Below are 20,266 nucleotides of genomic sequence, written 5' to 3'. Positions count from 1 at the left end.
TGCACAGGGCACCAAAATATCTAGTTACAGCACTTCTGTTACATATGAGGTGATCAGAGATTTCTTATATTCTGGAAGGCTGTTAAGTACCAACAGCAATTTCTGTTTTAATTATTTGCAGTAACAAAGTTGGATTAATTGATGAAACAGATCTCATTTACGGGTAAATTTACTAAAGGTCAAATTTAATTCTAAACCAAAATTGACCAACAACAATGGACACTGCTGCCATTTAGAAGTGCAACAACCACATATTTATCATCAACAGGGAATATCATCGGGAGGTATAGATAGGATCTTGATCCGAAGCACCAACAGGCTAAAAGCTTTGACTGTTCCCAGAATGAATAGTGCCGCCTCGTCTATAACCCCGCATCCGTGCACAGGAGCACAGTTTTGTTAAACAACCCAATGCAGTAACAGGTAAAAAGAGACGACAACCGTTAGTAGCCACAAACACCACACTCTCACGACAGGAGAACGTGTCAGCAGCTAATGCCATACAAACCCAAAGAAGCTAAGTGCGTTTGGGTGGGCGCCCTATGGAACCCAGTGTACCTCGCAGAAAGAGATTTAACAACGGTTCTTACCATAAATCTTGTGTTCTGCAGCGTGGTACACTGGGTTTCACAGGGAATAACATTGGGGATGTCCTAAAGCAGCTCCTCATGGGAGGGGATGCACTGTAGCAGGCACAAGAACCCAGCATCCAAAGGAAGCATCCTGGGAGGCGGATGTATCAAAGGCATAGAACTTTATTAACATGTTCACTGAGGACCATATAGCCACCTTGCACAATTGTTCAAGAGTCACACCACGGTGAGCTGCCCAAGAAGGTCCAAGAGACCGAGTAGAATTGGCTTTAATGGTAGCAGGAGCTGGAAATCCAGCCTATACATAAGCATGTGCAGTCACCATTCTAATCCATCTGGCCAAGGTCTGCTTGTTAGCAGGCCAGCCACGTTTGTGAAAACAAAACAGTATAAAGAGACAATCAGACTTCCAAATGGGAGCTGTCCTTTTTACATAGATATGTAGAACCCGTACCACATCCAAAGACCGCTGTTTGGAAGACAATTCAGGAGAGACAAAGGCCGGAATCACAATCTCCTGATTAAGGTGGAAAGAAGACACCAACTTAGGTAGGTACCCAGGACGTGTCCTAAGCACGGTGAAAAATCAAAATGGGAGACCTACAAGACAAGGCATCCAAATCTGACACCCGTCTAGCAGAGGCAATAGCCAGTAGAAATAATACCTTAAGGGAAAGCCACATAAGGTCTGCAGATTCAAGAGGCTCAAATGGAGGCTCCTGTAATGCCTCTAGAACTACCAACAGATCTCAAGGAGCCACAGGCGGGATGTAAGGAGGCTGAGTGAATGTATGAACTCAGGCAGAGTGGCAATTTTTCTCTGAAACCAAACCAACAAGGCAGAAATATGAACCTTGATGGAGGCGAGACAAAGGCCCAAGTCCAGGCCCTGTTGTAGAAAGGCCTAAAGTTTGGCCGTACTGAACTTGCAAGCATCATGATTGTTATATGCGCACCAACAAAAGTAAGAATATGGCAGTGGTTCCCAAACTTTTTGGAATCATGGCACCTTAGAGTATCACATTTTATTCATGACACCCCTAGGCCAAAAATTTCTTAGCGAGAAATTTTGTTTTAAATATTAAATCAAATATTGTGTTTATATGTCATCTTTAGGTTCCATTATGTGGCGAGGAACAAGATTTGCTTCCGTTTGTCCACATATTTTATGATTGGCAGCCACCAGCACTGGTTTTGCCTATTACATTGACCAGAAAAATGTTGATTGGTCCTGGACCACCAATCCAAGGCACCCCTGCAAGTCTAGGCACACAGTTGGGGAACCACTGCCCTATGGTAAATTCGAACAGAAGCTGGCTTAAGGGCCTTCAGCATAGTCTGAATGACCGCCTTAGAAAAACCTTTGCCCTTAGTATGGATACTTCAAGAGCCACGCCGTCAAAGCCAGATGGGCCAATTCCTGGTAAACACACGGGCCCTGAACGTGGAGGTCTGGTCGTTGTGGAAGCAGAAGAGGATGCTCTAACAAGAGACCCTGAAGGTCTGAGAACCAATGCCGTCTGGGCCACGCAGGAGCGATCAGAAGTAGGATTCCTCCTTCTTGCTTGAACTTCTTTATTACTCTGTGCAGGAGTGACAACAGAGGGAACATGTATGGCAGCCGAAAGTTCCATGTAATTGCCAGAGCATCCACGAATACCGCTAGAGGATTCCTTGTCCATGCTCCGAAGACCGGAACCTTGTGATTGTGAACCTTGTTGGAGATCCAGAAGGGCCGAACCCTGCTCAATCGTTTGTCCTGCAGCCACCAATTGAGTGACAGACAGACCTCCGGAGACAAGGAGATAATGTGAGATCTGATCCGGTGAGGCAGGCTATCCCACTTGGCGGGAACGTAATTGAGCATACTCCGCCATGTCGAAAGCTGACACCATGAGACCTTGCACTTGCATCACCGAATGTATCGACAATTGCGGATGAGATAGGAAGCATCGAATCCTGTCCTGAAGTTTCAGGACCTTCTCCTGAGACAAGAACAACCGCTGGTTGTGAGTGTCCAACAATGCCCCCAGGTGCACCATGCTCTGAGCTGGGACCAGGGAAGATTTCTTCCAGTTGATGAGCCACCCGTGGGCTTGCAGAAACTGGAATGGCATTTCCAGATGGCGTAGGAGAATTTTTGGGGAATTCGCCAGGATCAAAAAATCGTCCAGATACGAGAGGATCCTGACCCCTTGACGGTTGAGTACAGCCATCATTATCGCCATGACCTTCGTGAAGACTCACGGAGCCGTGGTCAAACCAAAAGGTAAAGCCCAAAATTGATAATGGAGGTTCACCATGGCAAACTTCAGGTACTGTTGATGCAACATTGCAATAGAAATATGCAGGTAAGCATCCTGAATGACCAAGCAGACCATATAGTTCCCGGGCTCCAAGGCCAGAACAATAGAGCGAAGAGTTTCCGTACAAAACTTGGAGACTGCCAAATTTGTTCAAGGACTTGAGGTTGAGAATGGGCCGAGAGGACCTAATCGGTTTCGGGACTAGGAACAGCGGGGAATAGTACCCCTTGCCTCTCTGAGCCAGAGGTACCTGTACCACCACTCCTGTGTCCAGGAGGGACTGTACCACTGAATGAAGAGTTTTTGTCTTCACCTGATCCGAAGGGACTTTTGTCAGGCAAAATCGATGAGGGGGACGATTCTTGAAGGATATGGTGTAACCGTGAGTGACGACTTCCTATACCCAGGCATCGGAAGTGGTCTTCAACTATTCCTAGGTAAACCGTAGAAGTCGGCCTCACATCCTGGGATCCCCCAGAGGGAGGCCCGCCCCGTCATGCTGCAGGCTTGTCAGTTTTGGAAGCAGGCTGACGGGCAGCCCAGGCACGTTTAGGTTTGGGCTTAGAGGTTTTGGAAGTGCGAGCCTGTTTCGGGTACGCCTGACCTTTTGCTTTACCTGTAGGACAAAAGGAGCGAAAGGAAGTACACTTAAACTGCGGCACTGAAGGAGCAGTACTAGGAAGACACGCTGTTTTGACAGAAGCTAAGTCAGCCACTATCTTGTTGAGGTCCTCTCCAAAAAGAAAGTCTCCCTTAAAAGGGAGCACCTCCAGGGTTTTCTTTGAATCCAGATCCACAGACCAAGATCGCAACCATAAAATCCGGCGAGCCAAAATGGACGTAGTAGAAGCCTTGGCCGCCAGAATACCGGCATCAGAAGCCACCTCCTTAATGTAATGAGAGGCCCTGACAATATACGAAAGGCATTGTCTAGCATTATCAGAAAAGCTGGAAGGCAGCTCTGCTTCGACCTCCTGAGCCCACGCTTCAATAGCCTATGCTGCCCATGTTGCTGTAATAGCGAGCCGATGCACAGCACCCGCTAGGGTGTAAATAGCCTTAAAACAACCCTCCACACATTTATCCATCGGTTCTTTCAGAACAGGCAGGGCTGATGACGCTACCAGCCGCACCACTTGCGAATTTACTGCGGGGGTGTCTCCCAATTTTTACTTAGCTCCGCAGCGAGAGGATAGCGAGCCAGCATCTCCTTGTGAGGTGTGAATTTCTTTCCTGGATTTTCCCAGGTATGTTAACTAAATGGTCAGAATGAGGTAAAACTTGTTTAACAACCTTCTGATGTTTAAATCTGTCCGGTTTCTTAGAGGTAGTTTCAGGCTCAGCGTCATCAGAAATTTGAAGAATCAGCCCGATAGCCTCCAATAAGTCAGTAACATCCACCTGTGAGGCCGATTCCCCATCAGAAGTATCTGGATCAGTGTCTGTGGGGTTAGTATACATGACCTCCTTATCAGACGAGGTGTCTGGGACGTGAGTGGATTGGGAGGAAGTAATGGCCCGCTTAGAAGACCCCTTGGTCTTAGGCGGGCGAGGGTTAGATTTCTGTTTAGTCAGTGAGCGGTTCAATTGCTGTAACTGAGTGGACAGGTGATCTGCCCATGGCAGATTAACCGCAGGGACCATAAGCGGTTGTACCGGCATTTGAGGTCCCATAGGGGGCGTAAGTCTAGTTACCAGGGTACTTAATAATGTGGAGAAAGTAGCCCAAGGTGGGTCGTTATGCACCCCCATTGCTACTGTCCCAGCGGGGGGGTAGGGAACCCCCAGAACCTGAACCCTCTGCTGCTATGTTTTCCTCTAATGTGTCAGAAGCATCACCACCACACACTGTGGGATCAGCCGTAGCACCGTCGCCCCTTGTAGCTGACATATCCATAAGCTCAAATTACAGGCAACAGTACAATATCAGCAGTCTAATACCTTAACAAGAACGCCCTGTGCAGTTAGCACAAACAGAGAATTCAACAGCTATTTGGTGACTGAAAATCACAGTGAAAAATACACAATAAGTATATCCTATGAAACACTTATATTAATCAATAAACCTGACACACCTAAACCCCTCAGGGTACAAAATATAGGGATAGCAAGGTGAGTGAGATACACAAAATGGAAGTCACGCAGCAGCTGTATATGAACACACACACAGTCACATGTACAATGCAGAAATTAAGACATGCAATAAAACTGTACTGGACTAGCAATGCAAAGTAATACTAAGTACAGCTATACAATCAATAGATAATGATATATCAATGCACAGTAAATACTGGATGTATATCACAAGGTACTTGTACTAAATAACCCTGACGAAATGCACTGTTTCTTAACTAACACTGTCAGCAGACATGTAGAATACTTAAGTGTCCTGTAAAATGCACAGCGCTGACATGCAGGCGGCTTTACAGGGAAAGATTTGCCCAAACAGTCCCAAGATCAGCTCAGTTTGTCCTAATGGTACCCAAACATTGACAGGGAGTGAGGGAGGGAGAGAGAGATGCAGCTCCAGGGTGGGAACATTTACTCTAAATGGCGCCCTGGGGCTGGGGAAGAGGCAACAGGTCAATGCCTTATCCCCTTGCTGGACTTCCCCATCGGGTACTGTGGGCCATATAACAAACAGTTTTTAGTAAAACCAACCAGTACCCTTGCCCTGGTGGTCTAGTGGGGTCGCTGTACTGCCACAGTATCCACGCTAGCACACGCGGCCCACCTCCCACCGGCCACGCCGGATCGCGATTTGCAGCGGGTGATGCCTGGAGGACCCTCTTACCTCCTCCCTAAGTTCGGCCATGCGATCCTGAAGAGCTGCGGTGGTGTGTGTGTCTAACTGAAGAAAACCGGAGCCTCCGCTGTAAGTACCCGGCAACCAGGGCACGGGAGTATACAACGCCGCTGGGGGAGATGATGGAGCTGCAGCAGGAGATGTCTGACTGACATCTAACACTAAGTGTTTCTGTTGCAGCCCCTGAAGTCTTCAAAATTCACTTAAAAAGCTCTTCTGAGGGCTACTTGGAGCAGCCCTGCCTGTTGTCTGCCTGCAGGCACCAACTACAAAACTGATCTCCTGTGCACGGAGGCGGGGTTATAGAGGAGGCGGCGCTATGCATTCTGGGAACAGTCAAAGCTTTTAGCCTGTTGGTGCCACGGATCAAGATCCTACTCTACATCCCCAATGTTATTTCCTGTGGAACCCAGTGTACCCTGCTGCAGAAAAAGTATTCGTTCGGCAGGTCAACTCGGACTCTATTACCTCTCCCCCCCCCCCCCATGATGTCCAAAACTAAGCACTACGCAGATCACTATGACCTGTGCAGGCTTCTGTACAATAAAAAGTAAAGAAAGGTTTAATATTAAGAAAAGATGTGGGGTCCCCCCAATCAGTAATCAACCCAGGGCCTCTTTGCCTGCACTGGTACAGGAAAATATGGGGAAAAACAAGCGCAATGTTGCTCCCACTCCTGATTTTCCAGTAAAAAGAACTGGGCTGATTTCCCCACAAAAAAGGGTTTCCCCCTCCTAAGAAACCCCTAGGCTTGGGATGAAAGCTCGGGGCTATTCCCCGCACTCCTGGGGCAGCGAATCTAGGTTTAATGGTGTGAAAAATAGAAAATAATATTGTCCTTTATGAATTGGGGCCCTTTTTTTGGGGGAAGGGGGGTCCACTATTTCCAAGGAATTCCAGGCATGGGCTGACTAGTTAGGGGCTGATTTAAGCTATAGTAGGGGACCCTATCTGGTTCAGCATGGAGCTGCTAATCGGAAAATCTGGACCCCACACTGGTTTTTCCCCTGATTTTCCAGTAACAGAAAAGGCTGAGAGGTCCAGTGGCTGGTTGTTGATTGGCTGGGGACCTCATACAATTTTTTTTCCCTGTAACCTTACTTTACGTTTTATCCTACGAATCCTGTGCTTCTCCCAAACTCGCTAGCCACAGGCAGGTCTATTGTTTTGGCAGGTTAGTGTAGTGTCAGTCCCTATTTTAGGGGCCAGGGAAGGGTCCTCTCTCAATCCGGGATCAGTGCTCCTGTCCCAGCAGTCCCCCCCTAATGGCGACCCTGTGTGTAAATCCATCTCTTGTGATTTCCAGTGCCATTTCACACAGGAGAGTATATCGTGAGGTTGGCAAAACTGACTGAAAATTAATGTTACTAATGTTAATAATACTATATATACTTGAGATGTGTGCAGATCCCCGTGTTTTGGTTTTGTATCTGTATTAACTTTGTGTTTTGGTTTTGCCAAAACTGAACTCATGTGTTTTAGTTTTGCTTTTGTATTTTTGTAATTGATAAAAACTGCTAAAATCATAAAATGTGGGTCTATTTTTGTTCCTACAGTATTATTAATCTTAATAATATTAATTAGCCGTCATTTCCAGTCAATTTAGGACCACCTCACAGCTCACAATATTTTTTTCATCTAGTTTAGGCCAAAATGTTGCACCAAGCTAGCTGGCTAAGTAAGCTAAGCGACAGCAGTGGGCGGCACGCACAGTGTGGCTGTTCAACTTCAAAAAGTGGTACAAGATGAAATGGTCCATGGGCTCTTCCTCCCACTTTTATGACGGGCATGCACAGTTTAACAAACCAAGCACTTTTGTGACAGGGACTGGGGATGAAGTGCTTGATTTGTTTGTGCCCCCACAAACCAACATTTTGGAAAGACTACCTCTGATCACTAATGAGGTTGATAAAGAGGGAGTGTTAATGACAAGAAATTATTATAATTTGTCAAATTATTTTCATGAACTTGCCACAAATGATGTAACACGGAGAGGTGCCTAGATTATTACCGTCCATTCTGTACTTCTACTATCTTTGGCTCACAAATGGAGCAGATGCCTTTAAAAATTGGCAGGATTGATAAACATACAGTAATTCCACATCCAAGAGGTGTCTTATTGGTCTTATGCCCAGGAATCACAATGGCTTTCTTTTTATCATAGGGAAGAACTGCTGCCCCCTCATCCTGTTTAGCTTCCAAAGTAGTCTCTTCAATTTCTAGTATGTCCTCATTATCATCATCACCATCTTTACTTACTGCTCACCCCACATTTTTATATGGTACAGAAATTGTGGAATGAGGTGATGAAGGCTACACAGTACGAGCACAGTCTGAGAAATGTCAGACTCACACATAGCTAAAGTGGACATCACACGACTCACCTCAGTTTGGTTTTCAGCCTTAGTGTTCATTTTTTTGGGCACTGATTTGTCGGTTTTAAATGTAACACCTCTACCTATTTTTATAACAGTGTGAAATATTTTGATTTCAGGTGCCCTTTCCTAAACTTTCTGCTCCCTGAACAACCTTCTTTTGTTCTACTACTAACATGACTGTTAGCAGCCATGGCACTAGTACTTGGTTGCTGATCCTGTTCTTCTATTGACTGATCATGATCCATATTGACTCAGTGCTAATACTTTTTTGAACATAGTGGGGTACGGCAATTACAGCACACACAAGTTGTAAAAAAAAGAACTATAGAATTTATTAATTTAAACATGTTTGCATATGACAACTCACACTGCAGACTGACAGTACTTATATTTATGTGAACGCAGTGGGGCATGGCACTGACAGCAAACACAATTTGTACAGAAAATGAACTCTAGTATTTATTTAAACAGTTGCAGCAGAATGATTATTGAGCATGGGAAGTGCTAAGACCTTTTATGTTCTGAAGGTACCTGTATGACCTGGCCCAAGTCTATGTATGCTATGCACAGTTGGGGTAATTCTGAGTTGATTGCAGCAGCAAGTTTGTTAGCAGTTGGGCAAAACCATGGCCCTCATTCCGAGTCGTTCGCTCGCAAGACGATTTTAGCAGAGTTACACACGCTAAGCCGCCGCCTACTGGGAGTGAATCTTAGCTTCTTAAAATTGCGAACGATGTATTCGCAATATTGCGATTACTAACTTCTTAGCAGTTTCAGAGTAGCTTCAGACTTACTCTGCATCTGCGATCAGTTCAGTGCTTGTCGTTCCTGGTTTGACGTCACAAACACACCCAGCGTTGGCCCAGACAGTCCCCCGTTTCTCCGGCCACTCCTGCGTTTTTTCCGGAAACGGTAGCGTTTTTATCCACACGCCCATAAAACGCTGTGTTTCCGCCCAGTAACACCCATTTCCTGTCAATCACACTACGATCGCCGGAGCGAAGAAAAAGCCGTGAGTAAAAATACTATCTTCATAGCAAAAATACTTGGCGCAGTCGCAGTGCGAACATTGCGCATGCGTACTAAGCAGAAAAACGCTGCGATGCAAAGAAATTTACCGAGCGAACGACTCGGAATGAGGGCCCATGTGCACTGCAGGGGGACAGATGTAACATGTGCAGAGAGAGTTAGATTTGGGTGGGGTTTATTCAAATTGAAATCTAAATTGCAGTGTAAAAACAAAGCAGCCAGTATTTATTCTCTCTGCACATGTTATATCTGCCCCCCCCCCCCCTACAGTGCACATGGTTTTGCCCAATTGCTAACAAACTTGCTGCTGCAATCAACTCAGAATTAGACCCTGTGTCTGATGCCAGTAAAGACACAGTGTTTCAATGGAAAATCTGGCTACCGAGTCCTTTATATCAGTACTCATTTTACACCCCCTAACCTTCCCCTCCAGTGGCCTAAACCTAACCCTTCCCCCATGCAGCCTATCCCTATCCCTCCCTTGTGATGCCTAACCCTAACTGGAGCCTAAATAACCGCCACAGAAACTTATATTGAATCCAAAACTCACAACACTGGGATGATGATACAAATCCACAGTTTACAAGCGAAGATTGTGACATTTTACATACGAGCGTATTAAAACACAGCGGAGGCAACTAAAAAAATTAGAAGTCCCTAGCACCCCTAGGGGGGGAGACAGCAGCACAGAGTATATCAAGAGACATCATAACTCTGGAATTGCTGGAGCAATGTACTCCAAATTTGGTACACATATGCCTTACAATCTGGAAACAAACACTGTGGGGGAAAGACACCCCAAGCACCCCTAGTGGTGAGGCAGCAGCACTGAGTATTTCAGCAGACAGAATAACTCTGGAATGCCTGCAGCAATTTACAACAAACTTGGTACACATATGACTTACACTCTGGAAACAAACACTGTGGAGGTCAGACACCACTAGCACCCCTAGATGTGGGACAGCAGCACAGAGTATGTCAGCAGACAGCAAAACTGTGGAAGGCCTGGAGCAATTTACACCAAACTTGGTACACATCTGATTTACAATCTGGGAACAAACTCTGTGGGGGTCAGACACCCCTAGCACCCCTAGGGGTGAGGCAGCAGCACATAGGGGGTAATTCCAAGTTGATCGCAGCAGGAATTTTTTTAGAAATTGGGCAAAACCATGTGCAGTGCAGGGGGGGCAGATATAACATGTGGAGAGAGAGTTAGATTTGGGTGTGTTCAATCTGCAATCTAAATTGCAGTGTAAAAATAAAGCAGCCAGTATTGACCCTGCACAGAAATAAAATAACCCACCCAAATCTAACTCTCTCTGCAAATGTTATATCTGCCACACCTGCAGTGCACATGGTTTTGCCCAATTGCTAACTTTCTTGCTGCTGCGATCAACTCAGAATTACCCCCATAGTTTTTTTTAGCACAGCATAACTCTGGAATGCCTGGAGCAATTTACACCAAACTTGCTACACAAATGACTTACACTCTGAGAACAAACACTGTGTGGGTAACACACCACTAGCACCCCTAGGGGTGGGCCAGCAGCACAGAGTATATCAGGACATGCATGATATGTCACTGATGACAGAGCTACATGATGTGAGGAGGGGAATGGAGGCAGCAGGAAGCCACAGACTGAGAGTTGTATAGTGGGAAGAGCAGGGTCCCTTGGGGGACCAAAAAGGGGTCCAGCCACTACACAAAGGCCCTCATTCCGAGTTGTTCGCTCGCAAGCTGCTTTTAGCAGCATTGCACTCGCTATGCCGCCGCCCTCTGGGAGTGTATCTTAGCTTAGCGGAATAGCGAACGAAAGATTAGCAGAATTGCTACTAAATAATTCCTTGCAGTTTCTGAGTAGCTCCAGACCTACTCCTAGATTACAATCACCTCGGTCCGTTTAGTTCGTGGTTTGACATCACAAACACGCCCTGCGTTCGGACAGCCACTCCCCCATTTCTCCAGACACGCCCGCGTTTTTACCTGACGCGCCTGCGTTTTTTAGCACACTCCCAGAAACCGCTCAGTTACCACCCAGAAACGCCCCTTTCCTGTCAATCATTCACCGATCAGCAGAGCGACTGAAAAGTGCCGCACGAACAACAGCAAAACTGCTAAGTTTATAGTTAAATAACTAAGCGCATGCGCCCTGCGTACCATTTAGCAACAAATCGCAGCATAGAAAAAAATCGGCAACGAGCGAACAACTCGGAATGACCACCAAAGTGCTCTAGATCTCCAACCAACATAAATTAGCGAACAACTATTATTCTCATTTACCATCCTCATCCCATAGTGAAGCACGGGTATTCAGCTATCTACAATGTTATTTATACTGTGTGTTAAATATTTACATTTATTTTTGTAAACAGGCATTCTTAACATCCCGGGCAACGCCGGATACTCCAGCTAGTAAATAATACATTTTAAAAAAAATATATGCACGCTTGCAAACTACTATTTGAACAAAGACAGGTCAAAGTTACATGATTTTAGCTGTTTTTATAAATTTTTATAAATTTTAAAAGAAACCCTGATCCAAGACCAAACCCAAAACACTTGATGGTGGTTTTGAAAAACCAAAACACGATCTGTGCACATCTCTGAATTAGAATGACTGTAGGTCCAATGTTATAAAGTGTTCTAGATGGATTTTTAGTAGAGATGGACTATTTTTGCTGGTTTTGGTTCTAATTCATTGACTGGTTTTGGATTCGGTTTTGGATATCGCCGTGACTGGTTTTGGTTTTGTATTTTCTCCCAAAAACTTACAATAAAAAGCTAAAACTACATTATTTGGCCTGTTTTGGATCTTAGAGTATCATTAACTTCAATAACAGTAATTCCATTAATTTACAGTCAATTTTGAAGCACCTCACAGCTCACAATATTGTTTTCATCCGCCAAAGGCTGGAGCTAGCTGGCTGGTTACTAAGCGACAGAGCAGCGGCACAAACACACGTCAGTTTATAGCACATCTATGAAACATTGCCACACAGCAGTCATAGTACTTATATGTTATGTATACACAGTGGGTACAGCCTGCAGAGTCACAGTACTTGTACACAGGGGTGTAGTATGGTATGCCGGCGGTCGGGCTCCCGGCGACCAGCATACCGGCGGCAGGAGCCCGACCGCCGGCATACCAACAGTGTGGCGAGCGCAAATGACCCCCTTTGCGTGCTTGCTGCGTTCGCCATGCTATTTTAGTCTCCTTCCAGGGGGGTCGTGGACCCCCATGAGGGAGAATAAGTGTCGGTATGCCGGCTGACGGGATTCCGGCGCCGCTATACTGTGCGCCAGGATCCCGACCGCCGGCATACTGAAGACCACCCGTACACAGTCGGGTACAGCACACACAATTTTTTTTTTTTTTTTACTTTTTGTAACTTTTTGAGTGCTTTGTTTACTTTTCTTAATTTTTTTTAAAACCTTTGTTTACACTGGAGTGGATGGGCACTGGACAGGTGCATTTTTAGCAATCAAGCCGATGGACACTGGACAGGTGCATTGGCATGTCTAGAGCAGATGGACACTGGACAGGTGCATTGGCAGTGCTAGAGCAGATGGACACTGGACAGGTGCATTGGCAGTGCAAGAGCAGATGGACACTGGACAGGTGCATTGGCAGTGCTAGAGCAGATGGACACTGGACAGGTGCATTGGCAGTGCTAGAGCAGATGGACACTGGACAGGTGCGTCGGCAGCACTTGAGCAGAATTGTAGTGAACAGGTACATCAAGACTGGAGCGGATGGACACTGGACAGGTGTGTCGGCAGCATTGGAGAAGGACACTGGACAGTCACTTCTGGATGGACACAGCACAGCCACTCTATATGGACACAGTACAACCAATTGTATGGAGTATGGACACAGCACTGCCACTTGTAAGGACAAAGCACCAACACTTGTATGGAGTCTGGACACAGCACAGTCACTCGGGTTCTGGTGGCAACCCCAAGCTGTGGATCGGGTAGACTTGGATCCCAGAAGATCAGAGCAGCTTGGATTCCATGTAATCCGCTCATCTCTCGTTTTTAGTCGGTTTGGCCCGATAAACAGTCTTTTTGAAAATAGGCAGTTTTGGTCAGTTTACAAAAGCGACAGAAAATTGCCCAAAAACTTGATGCCAATGGCTTGTAAATTTACCTCTTGCAGTGTGTGTAATTAGATTAATATATTAAGCTCTCAGTATACTACCTCCATCCTCCACTGTCAGCTGTACAGTTTTCATCTGGCTAGTAAAAGCCTCATTTCTTGTATGATGTCTGTTGCCCATTAATCAATGCAGCGTTTATGTTACAGTAAGAACAGTACATTTACCAAAAATAAAACCCCGCAAAAAATGAACAATCATTTCTAAAACATCCATTGTCATTTCATTACAGATCAACCGAGAAAACCAGTGGTGTCCATCTCCTCATCTACAGGTACAGTGAGATATTTAGCTTCAATATTTATTTGTCTATTTATTTATTTATTGTTCTTAAATAGCGCAGTATATTCCGTTGTGTTCTGCAATCGGAAGAACAAAAGTGATAAGATAAACTGGGTAATAACAGACAGACATAGAGGTAGGAAGGCCCTGCTCGCAAGCTTACAATCTATAGGGAACAGTGGCATAACTAAAAAATGTTCTCCCCCAAGCCAAAACATTCTCTGGCAATAATTGGCAGTACTAAAGTGGGCGTGGCTTTGCTGAAATGGGCATGACTTTGCATAAAGGGGCGTGGCATTGCAGGAAAAGACTACCTCATACCCCAGTTTTGCAACCTGCACGCCCAGACGTTGGCCACCACAGGGAAAAAAATTATCCTGATTCATGCATCTTACATTATTTGTTATTTTTCCTCCGTATAGTAATGCCCAGTATACATTATGCAACATACTGCAATGGCCCTTAGACATTATGCCACACACATTAATGCCCATAACACAATATGCCACACATCATAATGCCCCCGACACATTATGCCAAACACCGTAATACCTGTGACACATTATGCCACGTATCGCAATGCCCTTTATACATTATGCTACACACTGCAATGCCCCTGATACATTATAGCACATACAATGCCTGTGACACATTATGACACACACTGCAATGTCCCTGAGACATTATACCACATACCACAATGCCCGTGATATAGTATTCCACACACTGTAATGCCTGTGACACATACCGCAATGCCCATTATACCCTATGCCACACACCACAATGCCCATTACACATAAAGCCCTCCCATTACACATTAAGCCCTACAGTAAGGCTTCTAATTACTTTTAAATTACCTGCTCGTTGCCAGGGGTTTCATGCTCTTGGTTCCATGCACGGTGCCAGGGATTTTTTTATGCTCAGGGTGTCATGCTCGTTGCCAGGGGTTTCATGCACTGGGTGTCATGCTCGTTGCCAGGGATTTCATGTGCTAGGTGTTATGCTTGTTGCCAGATGTATCGTGCTGGATTTCAAGCTTCTTGCCAGGGGGTAATATTTGTTGCCAGGAGTTTCATTCACTGGGTGTGATGCTCGTTGCTAGGGGCTAATGCTTGTTGCCAAGGATTTCATAAGCTGGGTGTTGTGCTTGTAACCAGGGGGGTAATACTTTTTGCTAGGGCTGTGCTCCCAGTGCCACATGTGCCCCCAGTGCCAGATATTCCCCCACAGTGACAGATACACATATGCCCCCAGTGCCAGCTATACACATACCCGAGTGCCAAATATGCCCCCCCAGTGCCAGGTACACATATAGCCCCAGTGGAAAATATGCCCCTCCAATGCCAGGTACACATATACCCCCACTACCAAATATGCCCCCCCCCCCCAATGCTAGGTACACATATACCCCCAGTGCCAAATTTGCCCCCCCAGTGCCAGATACACATATACCCCCAGTGCCAAATATGCCCCTCCAGTGCCAGGTACACATATACCCCCAGTGCCAAATTTGCCCCCCCCAGTGCCAGGTACACATATACGCTTGAAAGTTTGGAGACTGCAATTGTGAATGGGAGCAAGTAATCTGTACAGATGAGAGACACAGATCTATTTCAGAGTGGAGAGGTCTTGTTTGGAGATATTTTGAGATAAGCGTAGAGATATATGGTGTATTGTAGGATGAGTGTAGTACAATGTGTTTTGGTGGGAATTTCATTAATTGAAATGAGAAATAGTAGTGTGGTTAACACACTGTGGTTGTTTTAAAGGTAAAGTTAAGTTTAAGTGGTTTAGGAATAATTTGCCTTAGATGTACAATTACCTTTCCCTTGATGTTGGTCAATGTTTTTCAACAGATTTTTTAACTGTTCAGATAGTACACTTTGTTTAGCCACACTATGTTAGCTGACCCCTACACTGAATCTAAAGAATTACTATATCTGATTAAGATACAGGCCTGCATCTGAATATTTGGTCACCTGATTGAAATGCTATCAAAGAACATAGACTGAACTGTGTTGGTAAACAGGCAGCAGGCTACCATAAACTAAGGTTCAGTGAATCCCATCATATAGATACTGTAGGTAATGACAATTACAAGAAACTCCTTATAGAACATACATGTAAACAGATGGAAAGCATAAGACTTGACGTTGATTGCAAGTTGCATGTGGGTTAAGGCAGTCTGAGACTTGTGGTGCAATAGAAGTGATTCTCACATACCTGATAGATGAAAAGGAATAGATAATTGTGCAGAATAAGACTGTTCAGATAGTACACTTTGTTAATTCACACTTTGTTAAATCCACACTAGCTGACATCCCCAGCTAGCTGACCCCTACACTGAATTTCCATACTGCTATAATGGTGTTTTGACCATTTCCTGCAATGTAAAACAACAGGTGTTATGTTCTGTCATTACTATCAAGAGAACTATACAAGAAGGGATTTTTGCGTAAGATGCAAAAGGAAGGCGACTAAAAATGCCTTTTCCGGGGCACACTTATAAATTCATATATAGATATATGGTTAAAAAGTAGCTTTTAATTCATACTTTTTAAAACAAAAATAAATATACAAGGTTGCATTGCGTAATAACCTTGCCAATTTTTAAAACCAAATTGGATTTAGCGTAAATCAATCAAAAAACTCGTATAGCGAAAATGTGACAAAAATATATAAATTGATATCCCGAGACCAGACTCTCATAAATGTATCTGTAGATAGGGTTTATTGGAAGGTCTGATCGTCCTATTCATCACCACACAAAATTAATTCGAACATGTAACAAAGGTATAAACAAAGTTGTTTTTTTTAAGTTTATGTGTGCTCCCTTTTTTTGTATTTTACCTAAAACGAGTATCCAAACTTGAGCTCATGAGTAGTAACCCACTGTTACGCACACCAGTGCTAACAGGTGTATACCGGTGTATGAACAGAGAGGGATGCGAAGCAAACGAACTCACAGAAAGTATAACATAACAAACACAGGAGGTGATGGAATAACTAATAAACACAAAGTGAACGGAGAAGCCCAAAGGCCCAGGAACTGGGTGTCTCCCTAGTGTCAGGAATGCTCAGATGGAATAGAGCGGACAATGAAGCGAGATGTAGTGATTTAACATGTGGAGCACCCGAAATGATGTTGCTAAGAGCAACAGAAAAAACCCCAAAGGGTTACCAACGGTGTGGAAATAAACTCCTTGGTCAGAGATAGAAATATAGACACAAGGAGAGTATCCACAATCCTAACCCCCACTTGCAGGGCACAGGTTCAGCTTACTGCCACTAAACTGACACCTGGACGCCCTGCACAGTGAGGGAGGATTAAGCAAGCAGGTCTGAGAGTACAGCCGAACACCTGCTGGGTTCACAGAATAGCAAAAGAACCCCAGCAGGTTAAACAACTGACTCCAGTCTTACTGCTAGGTCCGGATTGGCAGAATGAAGTACTGAATCCCAAGGCTTATTTGCAGTAAGCAACAAGTAAATACAAAGTCACACAGTACTAGCTAACTCTCTGGAACTGACTAACAAACAAAGATTCAGCAGCATTTGCCTAGCCTGAGTGGATGGTTTATATAGCAGGTGCTGTCCACGCCCCACTCAGACCTCACAGACTGTGAGCACAAAACCAGTGCCGGATTCCCTGCCGTGCACAGAGCCTGTAACCACTGCGCAGTAAAAACCCGGACCGGAGTATCAGCTGCGCTCAGTTTACTTTGCTAACACTTGCCTCCCGGTTGCCATGGCGACGTGGCAGCACAGAGCAGGAGATCCTAACACCCACCAATCAGTCATGTGGGTAACCACCTATCCTGCAAATATTAACAAATGTCAACCTGTCCAAATGCCTCTGATGAATACCAAAACATAGACTATAGGTGGTGCTCCACCAATCAGTCGTGTGGACAGCACCCCTTCAACACCAGTTGTTATGTAAGTGTAAAAATCATGCAGAGTATACAGTCAAATGAATATAATTCAAATTGCAGAAATGTAATGCAATTGCTCAAAGTGTGCGTACACTGTCTGTGCATTCAACCTTATATTGTATTAGATATGGGTTCATGATTGCAAATCACAAAATGGAGGGTATATAGCATAGGTATTAATAAAACACAAAAAATGCTGTACCCTTGTTGAAAAAAAGATACAAAGAAAAAAGAGTGTATGGAGGTGAGGAGTCTTCTGCTGTCCTGTATCTGTTTTTTTAACATCGAATACTCGATGAGAGAGACACCTGAAAGAACGCCGCTCTATTTTGAAAAGTGAAGAGAGGAGCTGGCTTCTGCTTTTTCTTCTTGCTGCACAGGGAACCCTGATGCCTGATGTGCAGCGCAGGGTATCCCAGCTGCTGAAATGAGAGAGCCTGTTCCTATTGAAAGGAAAAATTGAAATAGAGACAGTGGGCAGGGTTGTAATAAACCTGCTGGCTGGATTAGCCTAGTGCCGCTATGTTTCCTCTGTATGAAGGGCTGCTGAGGTGTGGTGGTGTGAGGAACGATCTCCGGCGTCCATTATCCCCGTGAGAGGAAGTCGGACCCAGACCGGAACTGGAAGTGACGTACATTTCGCTAGTTACAGCTTGGTCACAGTTGCCTGGTAACGGATCCCCTGGCTTCATGCTTTATACTTTGCGGCCGCCATTTTTGCTGTGATATTCACCTATCTTACAGACTCTGGATAGGACTACTTTATCTCTCCTAGTGTCCGTAGCCGTATTAATGCAGATGAGAGTTTCGGGAATGTTAACTATCCTATTGTGCTCATGAAGCTAAATTGAACACATACAGCTGCTCATTCATTAAGCACGTAGTTCATAGTTTACTTTCAGAACTTTATTGCAAATATAAAAATATATAAATTCCCGGAATGTACGATGCCATCTTATACTGGCGGTAGATATAGATTGATTATGTATTGTTCTCTTTTTGTTTTGCAGATGGTTTGTCACTGCAATGCGGAGCTATTAATCCAAATAGATGTAGAAGCACCAAAAAAAATAAAAAAATATGAAAAATAAAAAATAAATAAAGTAATAACTGTAAATACTATTAATTGTAAGTATATATAGATAAATAAATGCCAGTAGCAATAAAAAAGGGGGGAAAAACTAGTGAAGATAGAAAAAGATTTTTAAACATAGAGTATTTAAGAAAAACGATCCATATATTATATATTGTTTTTACGGGAAAATCTTTCAAAAATTATATATAAATAGATAGTAATAGTGATAGCTCTGTGCGGAGGAGGAATCCTTTCGTACTGTATCTATTGAGTATTTCGATGCCTATATAGAACTGTCCATGCACATTCCCAACCGTGGTCATGAACAGTAGATCTTATCAATCATATCAGTAATCATTCATATGTATATGTTATCCAGTAAGGAATATCTGTAGGTGACTTTCAGAGACAGGGTCTGTGTAATCATATTGAGTTGCCATTATAGTGTCTGCAAAATTTGACTTACCAAATGGTCCTTACTAAGGTAAGTGTACAATTAATTTTTAGGGAGGGATAAAGGTACATGGATCTTGTTGCACAATTAGTCCACCTAAGGTGCATAAAAACATCTTAGGTCCACCCGGCAGACCAATAGTGTTGGGCAACGGAGGTCTCTTAGAGAAAGCTAGCATCTTTTTGGATCTTCATCTCAGGGACTACGTGATGCAGTTACCATCCTACACATGGGACACCACAGAAGTCTTAAGGAAAATGTATGATATACACTTGGAGGAAAACCATATTCTAGTAAGTCTAGATGTTGAAGCCCTGTATTCCAGTATAGACCACAATCAGGGAATACAAGTGGTCAAATATTTTGTGGATACAGGGGAAGCAGAGGACTTCCACAATTTCCTGTTCACATTACTGAATGTGGTACTCCGCAAAAATGATTTCCTATTTGACAATCACTTCTACACCCAGGTAAGAGGGACAGCAATGGGGGACGCATGTGCCCCCCACATATGCAAACCTCTTCCTGGGTTGGTGGGAGAAGGAAGTAGTGTTCCAGGATACTCTGGAGAATTTCAATAGGCATATTTGCCTTTGGACACGCTATATTGATGATATACTTGTCATCTGGGATGGCACATCACAAGAACAAGAATACCGAAATGAGAGTTCTTAAGATTGAGAAGAAACTGTTCTGATGAGGAGGTGTTTGAAACAAGGAGTAAAGAGCTAAGTAACAGACTCAAAGAACGGGGCTACAGCTCCAGAACAATTAAAAAAGCCAAGAAGGCTTTGAATAATACAAGAGATTCTTTGGTGTTTCAGGATAAACCCGACAAACCAGCAGAAGATAAGATCAGATTTGTGAGCGATTTTTGTGCAGAGTGGAGAACCATCAAATCTATTATACAATAAAGCAAGAAGAAAGAATATGAGTGCGCTGTCAGCGGCAGCCAGTAGAGGGGGGGTCAGCCCCTAAATGAAGTGAAACAGCAATATAGAGATATATACTGGCGCCGGCTGTGAAACCAATAAGGGACGATAATTTGTTAAGATAAAAAATCACAAACTTTTAATAAACATAGTAAAATGATTTATATAAATAAATCAGATATAGTCATACTATCTTTATCTGTTCCTAAATCAGAAACAAAGGATGTTAAAAGCTGTTGATTATGACCAATTGGATCCCACTCATGGTGTATATTATATGTACACAGTCTCCGGTTAGGACTCCCTCCTCATTATTTT

At 44.1% G+C, this 20,266-nt stretch overlaps 1 protein-coding gene across 1 annotated transcript in view; it reads left to right on the top strand.

Annotated features, from left to right (window-relative positions):
* Positions 1-20,266, top strand: part of LOC134965156 (sialic acid-binding Ig-like lectin 13) — a 265,550-nt gene that overhangs the window by 215,805 nt on the left and 29,479 nt on the right. The window contains exon 8 of the mRNA XM_063941678.1: positions 13,503-13,544. Within this exon, the coding sequence (XP_063797748.1) occupies positions 13,503-13,544 (42 nt within the window). The remainder of the gene's footprint in view (positions 1-13,502; positions 13,545-20,266) is intronic.

The sequence above is a fragment of the Pseudophryne corroboree genome, chromosome 10 (genome assembly GCF_028390025.1).
Source record: "Pseudophryne corroboree isolate aPseCor3 chromosome 10, aPseCor3.hap2, whole genome shotgun sequence".
NCBI lineage: Eukaryota > Metazoa > Chordata > Amphibia > Anura > Myobatrachidae > Pseudophryne > Pseudophryne corroboree.
Note: the sequence above shows the minus strand (reverse complement) of the source record. Positions and strands in the feature narration are given on the sequence as shown.